The sequence below is a fragment of the Botryllus schlosseri genome, chromosome 11 (genome assembly GCF_051294905.1).
Source record: "Botryllus schlosseri isolate E-star chromosome 11, Bs_hap1, whole genome shotgun sequence".
Taxonomy (NCBI): domain Eukaryota; kingdom Metazoa; phylum Chordata; class Ascidiacea; order Stolidobranchia; family Styelidae; genus Botryllus; species Botryllus schlosseri.
Window position 1 is genome coordinate 1,393,020 of NC_137246.1, and position 8,864 is coordinate 1,401,883.

An 8,864-nucleotide genomic window follows, 5' to 3' on the forward strand; every position below is an offset into this window, starting at 1 on the left:
GTCAATATGACCGAGAATGACATAAATGTTACTATCAAATTTTCTCTTCTCCTCTCTGCTCACGTAATCAGATTTACCAGTAGATCTGAGTGAGGTGGTCTTGGAAGATGTAGGACCCGTAGGTAGTAATTAAACATATTCGGGCGGACCCGTCGGTATATTGACTTCGTTACGTGATATTTTTTGTGACCTGCTGTCTGCTATGTCAAAGATATTGAAATCGCCCAACGTACTAAACTGAAAGATCCACACGATTTCAAATTAGTATTTCCTCACTGGCAAATACTTTTTCTGTTTGGGATGGCATTTGTCTTGTGGGGTTAAGATTGCCAGGACAGGAACATTCGGCGCCAGCCATTTATGCGCTGTGAACAATTAAACATATTTGTATACACATAGAAGTTTTCGGTCAGCATAAGGGCAGTCCTTTTCGGCCAAGGTTTTCTCACTGCCAATCGTTCAGGCACATTTCTCTTAGTCACATGTTACATGGTGCACGCAGCACTTCATGTCTTCGATCGTCGTGGCGCCGTGTAATGGCCGACGCCGAAATGCCAATTTCTATAAATCACGTGTTTTTGGCAACAATAAATCGCGCATAGCGATTGAAGAAGTTGCATGAGTTAAAAAAAATACTGTATAATTTATGTTAATTCACGAAATAATTTTGGGCCCCCTTCGAGCTCGACCCTCCCTCCGATTGGAGAGTTTGGAGTGCGGTAGTTACGGTCCTGGTCGGAAGCGCTACGCGTTATTTTTATATTAGCCACCACCTATATTTATGGAAATGGATTTTCTGCACTCGTTAATATCCTCTCGAAGGCTCGAATTTTCAAGACATGACCAGAAGTCAACACAATTTCTAAATTGATGGTATGATCTTATTTTCAAGAAAAGTCACTTTGTTGTTGTTTATCACTAAGCCTACATTTATCATTGGCACAAGCCAGATGACGATTTCACGATAATTGAGCTAAATTTGAACAATAACTTTGTGGGTGTCCGCCGGGGTCCGTGACGGTCCGATAGGGGTCCGCGAAGACAAAAAGGTTGAGAACCACTAGACTATAGCATACTAGTTACTATAGTATGGCTAAAATAAGATAAATAGAATCACTAATATACTTCAAAATTTGAAGTAACTCTTGGCGGTACTGAACTTCAATATACAATTGAATAATATATTCATATTGAAATAAACTCGAATACTTATGACTAACACTCGTCAGGGGTAATTGTCGCAACTAATATAGAATTGAAAATAACATTGTATATCAACGATCGTACCACCATATTCTCTTTAGTTCTCTATTAGTTGCTATTAATTGCACATAAACGGATAGAACTAGTCTAATTTACTTTGCAATGCTGATGCATATGAAGTTAGAAGTTTATATAAAAGTGCGACCACATATATGTGCAATATATTGTTTGAGCCGTCTAACTGGCATACAACGGTTAACTCAGGGGTTGTCTTGTCGCCTCTAAATAACTAAGCTATCGGGTCATTTTTCTACGAGAACTCTACACTCCGTGTTCACTAATTGCTCTTTTCAGGTAACAATGTAATACATTTGTTGCTACTATGATTATTATTCGCCCCATAACGGCGATACCGTGACTTATGAACATGTCGCCATGGTTCATGGATTATAATATACTTGAGAGCATTCCTTCAATGCTTGCGTTTGATATATAAGCTACTTTAAAATTCTAGGGTTATACAATGTTTAGTTACACAGTATTGCATAGCGGCCCAGATGAAATCGTTGGGCCGGCCGTACGTTTGACATCTATGGATAAGATAGTGTCGGTTACCTGTGATAACGAGTTGAGCCAAAGCGTTCATCTCCGCATATATTCTTCAAGTTTCCTCAGTAACGTCAGCTCTCTGAAGAGAAAAACCTCATCATCTACTGTCTTTATTAGCTTCATACCAGATACGCGGCATAGTTTCTTCATTGATGGGATCTTGTTTTTCGGAAGCGTCAGATAATCAAATTTAGTCTGTGACATGATGGTAGGGATGTTGCGAAGTCTCGAAAGTTTCTATGTCAACACGAACCTATGACGTCACGTGATGTGATTTTGCTGATTCATTAACATAAACCGGTCTCGATGCTTACGATAGATAATACCTCACAAACAATTTATACAGTGCCAAACATCACAACTTCAAAATATGACGGATTAGGTTTATATGATGCAATGAACATAACAAATCAAGATAGATCCCGTACGCCTGCTACTAGTATTTCTTACATTAGACAACCATGCAATATTTATATCAAGTTCATTGATGTCGATAACTGATTGGTTGAATAAGTACAATTAGCTGACTAACTACATGTAGTTTATTTCGTATTTGCTATCGCGTGGTGGTGCATGTTCGTCTAGTGCTGAATTTCTTTTCATGCTGCCAGCTTCACGTGTAGAGTGGTAGCCTACCTAGTTGAAATGCAAAGAATTTCAACGAAAGATTTTATAATGAAAAATTGTAATGAATGAAAAAGGTTCGCAGAGTACAGTAGTGACGTGCGGTGAGGTTCAAGGTTGGTGAGGCACTGAATCCCCCCCTCCACCACACACACGCGTAAGGTAGGCTAACTGATATAGTTACACAAGTGTGGTAATAATAATAACAACAGCAGCATGAGAAAGCGAATAGGTGACAACATATTTTGTGCACCCTGTATCAGCAAAACTTGATATATATAAAATTTATATGTTTAGACATCAGCCAGATTGTGAAAAATCATGATGAGATTCATGATTGGGGATGCAGATTTCAATAACATATGATTTGCAAATACTTAAACCTTAAAGGTAAGCTGATTGAGTTGACGACCTGTTTCTATAATCACATTAGCAATCGACACATGCAGGATATTTAAACTAGTCGTCATCTGTCCATGTAAGCGGTGTCTTACAAAAGCCTGGAAGTGGGCCGATATGTGGCCTAATCATAATAGATAATATCGACCTGGTGTAAGTGACCATTGCAACCGGAAACACCATGAAGGCCAGAAACAACGGCAACGCAGGCTTTGTGAGTATCTATCACATGCGATAATATGGATGGAAAATACATAAGAGCGACATCAGTAAGTGAATGCATTTGCTCCGCATTACGCAATGGTCGTCGCTACTATACAATTCATACAACACCGTCGGTTCTCGAAATCGATGCCGCGTATCACAGTGCTGCGATTGTCCAATTGTTAACGAATAGTGGATGAGGCAGATTCGTTTGTGTCTCACGTGGCTGTTGTTTCTCTGTGATTCCATTGTGCGCAATAAAGCCGAATTTTACATTTCTTGGCGATTTCGAAGGGGTTCTGGTGGTCAGACATTAATAATATTCGAATTTTCAGAATCAGTGCGACAATAGCATTTGATTGATAGCAGTTATTTTGAATTCTGAGCTGTATGTTGCAGGTGAGGCACGACCCGCCCGTGCCTAACCTGTGCCTCACCTCTCTTTTAGCACCGTATTTTTTAATAATAAATTTGCAAATTGGTGATGTTGGGTGAAAAATGTTCAAATTCGGTTATTCATGAAACTCGATGAAATATATCAATAATAATCATGGTGGCTTTTACAAATTTCTTTTACTCACCCTGACGACAGGTGGGGCACTGCCTCACCTGCCTCCATTGACCGCACGTCACTGGTTTACAGCCTTACCAAGGTTTGTTTGCGGACGAGAACCTCAAAATATATGTAGTTGACACAAAGAACGCGAACGTGAACCTCACTTTCACATCAAATCTATTGTCAAGCAGCATTTGGATTTGGAATTGTGTTTGATTTACACCGCGGTAGGATTCTGAGTTAGGTCCGTTTTCATGTTCCTCTTTGTGGGCGTGAATCAGGGCTGTGGAGTCGGAGTCAGAGTCGGTGGAGTCGGAATCGGAGTTTGGCAAATTTTCGCTTGATGGAGTCGGAGTCGGAGTCGTGAAAACTGTTGTGGCTGAAGTCGGAGTCGGAGTCGTGGAAAAAATACTGACTGGAGTCAGAGTCGGAGTTTGTGAAAATGACCCTGACTTCGACTCCGACTCCGACTCCGACTCCGACTCCGACTTCGTTATCATGAAAGGTATCTTCAAATTACTAATAATAACTATAATAGGATTTTTATGTGCCATCAATCACAGTTATTAGTAACGATACAGACCAGGGAAGGCCAAACCGTGCCCCGCAAGCCACATGTGGCGCGCTAGAAGGTTTTGTGTGGCCTGCGAGGTAATTCTCGAATTAAGATATAACATCAGGTAAAATTGCGAGGCCAACCAAAATTTGATTAGCCTGACCGCGAAATTTGATGATGACTAAAACATCAGTTTCGACGCATTGGCGTAACCTGGGGCCAGTCGCATTCATCGCAGATCTTCGTGTATGACCATGACCTATGACCATAAAGTAGAATTTACAGAATTGAGTCCAACTATACTCGCAATTAGGAGATAACATGTCGTCCAGCATGCGACTTCGCTTATGCGCTTGAAGAGAGATCGTTGGCGATGAAACATTTGCACAAAATGACTGAGGAATGTTCACTGAAACCGTCGATATTGCTATGTCTAAAACCCCAAATTATCCTGTCCTTGCCAAATGAGCCCATTGCTATACAGATGCGACCCCTAATATATGCAAGTAATATATTTATTGATCGAATTCATTCATTTCCTTGGAAAATATTCCGTGCTTCGCGCGACCAGCGCATGACTGCACAGTGCACACTGAACAGTTGCACTGGGAGTTTTCATGACATAATTGTTATCAATTTTAAAGCGTAGTCATAAGTCTTGTTTTCAATGTTACCTAATTCGGTTCGTTCCTATCGGACGACTAAAAAAAAGCTCATCAACATGCAAGTTGCCCGCGCAATGGTGCGTAAATCTCATGTGGCCCTTTAGTCAAACAGGTTGGCCACCCCTGATATAGAGAGAATTGGACATTATTTGCAAATTACGATTCAGTTGCATGGAAGAAGAAAGAAGCAATATGCATCTTTGCAATGCAGTCACAAATTGATGCAATTTTTGGAATTATACCATGATATTGTGACAGAGCAAATATATCGTCTGGCTGTAAAATTGATGTAGGGCTAAATATAACCAAACGCTCCTTCCCACCTGACAAAATTAAAAATATTTGTAGTGTAGCTTAGCTGCTTGGGTCGAACAAATGATTAAGAAAGACTGCAAGTCCTAGTCCTTGATTAGGCCTACTTGACTAAGTGCATGTAGAATAGATATATGCTATTTCACTACTTCCTAAATTTCGTTTATGACCCATGTCTGATAGTAGTGAGAGTGTGGTGTGCTTGTAATCAGTACAGTGTGTAATGAGAAAATTAGTACGATGTATCCCTGTAATACTTGCTGACTCATACATAAGAGCAACTCTTCGTTTGTTTTTAACTATAATTTAATTATATATAGGATGGGCTATATGTCGTGTTCGAATGATACATACATATTAGGTTGTAAGAGAGCCCATGTTATAAAAACTGATAAAATATGAAAAAGGAAGGATATTTAGGAAGGTAATCTTTCATGCATAATGAATAATTCGAGCTGTGCCACAATGAAACAATTTTGCATGCCATCGTTACTGATATGTTTGCATATGTTTAATGGTTATATGATAGTCATTTAACCGTCACTGTGGCATAAAATTTTCAAAGTAAATTGGTAATACTATTGGAGTCGGGGTTGGAGTCGGAGTCGGAGTCGGTAGGTATAAAGACTCAGGAGTCGGAGTCGGAGTCGGAGTCGATACATTTAAAGACTCATGAGTCGGAGTCGGAGTCGGTCCATTGAAAACGTGTGGAGTCGGAGTCGGAGTTGGAGTCGGTAGTAAAATTTACCGACTCCACAGCCCTGGCGTGAATACATAATATTTTCGCTCATAGTGTATACTTACTGGTACATTATTATTGAACCCCTTGCAAGAACGACTGAATAAATTACCTTTTGTAGGAGTTACTGCGTTATTGGGGACTTCAGTTGACAACACTGTCTTAATCGGACATTCGCGTTTGATAAAGCTATAGCAAAATGAATTGAAATATATAATCTAAAAATTAATTTCACCCGCATTACTGACGTACCTGTCATATGTACCCAATGTTCATCCGATTTCCTCCCTCACGTGCGAATAAAATTTACCGAATTAAACAGGTAACGTGTAATTGCTGCAACGGTGCTACGAAATAACAAGATATTGTGGAAGCTATATCTACTTTAACGTACGACGCCTGTAGCCCAAGGCCTGCAAACGATGTTGAGGTTTATAAAACATGCAATTTCGATACAGCGATTAACGTATCGACACATTTAACCATTTCTTTCGTCTGGAATTGCTATTACAAATTAGCATATTCAAATATAGAACTACCTATCAGACTTGGAAAACTAGACAATTCTAGTTGTCTAATTAAATTAATTAGAGCCGGTATTTCGGTAATTCCGGTAATTCAATTTCAATCTAATGTTTGAGATACTTCTACCCCCTAATTTTAGTTCTTATCTAATTTATGGTTTTCCTGAAAATGCTACAGGAGTGCTGTATAATGCGAAACCAGTCATGCATGCGCTACAAACATGAGAATGAACTCTGATTTGATACGAACTAAACTTGATTCAATCTCCAAGGCTTCGCGAATTTAGTAATTCTAATTCTAATCTGATTCTGAAAAAAAAACGGTCAGCTGTAATCCTGAATCTAATCAAATTTGGAAAACTGTAAAGCTATCATTCTAATTTGGAAGAAAATGTGTAGCTCTAATTCTAGGGTAGCATTTAAAACAGACGGCGTTTTAAAACACTTTGTTTATTATATGTTTTAAACTTGTGTTTTAAATACAGGCCTCTTTAAAAAACAAAATGTGTTTTTTTTTTAATTGTAAAATTATGCCCTAATTGTGTAAATACTTTTCAAAAAGCATGTTGTATGAGCCTACGGACAATTACCGCCCGATATAGCCGACGTGTGTCGATATGAGAGGGTTGGAACCCTCAAAATAGTCGGTTCAACAATAATAGTACAGATATTTCGTCAAAGGAGCAATATTTACGCTGTATTTTCAATTGTCAATGTCAATCCACTATGACGTCACCATTGCATATTCGTGACGTCATGACTTTTAAAACAACATAAAAACAATGAAAAACATGTTTTAAACATGTTTGTTTCGAATTGATTTTTGTTTTAAATGCAACCCTATCTAATTCTAATTGAACTCTAACTCGGGTAAGTTGAAAATTTTATAGTTGGACCACTCAGATACTTACAAAACCTTGCAAAATTTACTTTCATCGTTCACTTACTAACCCTTCTGCTGGGAATGTGCTTCATATCTTGTATTGTTTATGGGTTCGCGGCAATGGTACTGCCTTTTCATTCGTAATGCTTTGCGAGTGATCCGCACACAAACAGAGATAAGAAGCGGAGATGATCGGATAGAACAGGTCGAAGAACCGCCGGACTGTATAATCCCCTGAAAGCGGCCAACCATTTCAGTAGGATTTGACTTAGACTTGTTCTGATTATGAATTTCCCTCCACACACAGTCATTTCAGTATCGTTGAACAAGCGAACTATATTGATGTCCACAAGACGCGTTTGAAGTGATATTCCATTATCTGATTGACCGTATGAGCAGGTATTGACCGTTGATAATTAGTCCAGTGTTGGGATGACTCGAGTCATGACTTGACTCGAGTCGGACTCCAGTCACCTTTTTCTCATGACTTGACTTGACTCTAGTCACTTTGCTGAAATGACTTGACTTGACTTGACTCGGCGTATCAGAAATGTGGATTGACTCATGACTCGGAGAAAAATTCACGAGTCAATTTCAAGTCATCAAGTAATCGGTGTCGATAAAAATCACTGCATCTTGCATGTATTCGGATTGTTCGCGAAACGCTGGTGTAACCCGTGATGGCGACCAATCATTCAATGATCGTGTGTTTCACTGAGCCTCGATTGCTCTCCCACAAATCAATTGACCGCAAACGAAGTGATCGAAGCTTCCAGCTTACGTTGTCGTAACTATAGTAGTTGTATAAGAGCAAAATGTCTATTTCTGTTCTCTGTTCTTACCTTAATCAAACCTCTTGTTTTATTGAAACTGAATTAGAATATAGTTTATATTATATAGTTCTCAACCATTGGCGCAGGGTCGAATTTTATCATATCTATCTGTATATAAATAATGTATTGCATAATATCAATTCGTTTCTCTATTCTCTATTTTGGCTGGTAACTATAAACTGAGGCTATGCAATTACGTAGTTTACCAGTTCTACGTATGTGTTAGCGATACAGCGTCTTCTTGCGTGTATATTTAACTCTATATTCGTTCATCGGTTCGGAATCAATGACCACTCGATCTGTATTTCAGACAGCTAGCAAATTACAATGACGTAATCATGCTTCATACTTCGAAAAAGCAACTTGATTTCAAATGTGACTTGACTCGTGACTTGACTTGACTTGACTCGACTTGACTCGAGTCACCTCCAAATATCGAGTGACTTGACTTGACTCGAGTCACCTTTGAAAATCGAGTAAAAATGTGAAATGACTCGAAATGACTCGTGACTCGAAGGTAGTGACTTGATCCCAACACTGAATTAGCCTATTCTAGTTCCCTGTAATATTTGGGGTAAATATCCAAATCCACCAGTGGCTAACCCCAACATGCAAAGGCATCCTATATACCCGACACGGGACGATAATACTGTAGCAATGTATTTAGACTTGTACAAACTACATGCTTTACAAATGCTCAAATGGATCTATTCACTTTTCAAAGTCCGAAACTGGAATTAGATTTGTTCACTTTTCA

The 8,864-nt window shown here is 39.0% G+C and overlaps 1 protein-coding gene across 1 annotated transcript in view; it reads right to left on the minus strand.

Moving 5' to 3' along the window:
* The window catches only part of LOC145450236 (inter-alpha-trypsin inhibitor heavy chain H3-like), a 116,229-nt gene extending 109,924 nt beyond the window's left edge, over positions 1-6,305 (minus strand). Inside the window, exons 1-2 of the mRNA XM_080328734.1 lie at positions 6,120-6,305; positions 1,819-1,891 (exon numbers count right to left, since the gene is read on the minus strand). Coding sequence (XP_080184860.1) covers positions 1,819-1,849 — 31 coding nt within the window. The 5' untranslated portion in view covers positions 1,850-1,891; positions 6,120-6,305. The remainder of the gene's footprint in view (positions 1-1,818; positions 1,892-6,119) is intronic.
* Between the last annotated feature and the right edge of the window lie 2,559 nt (positions 6,306-8,864).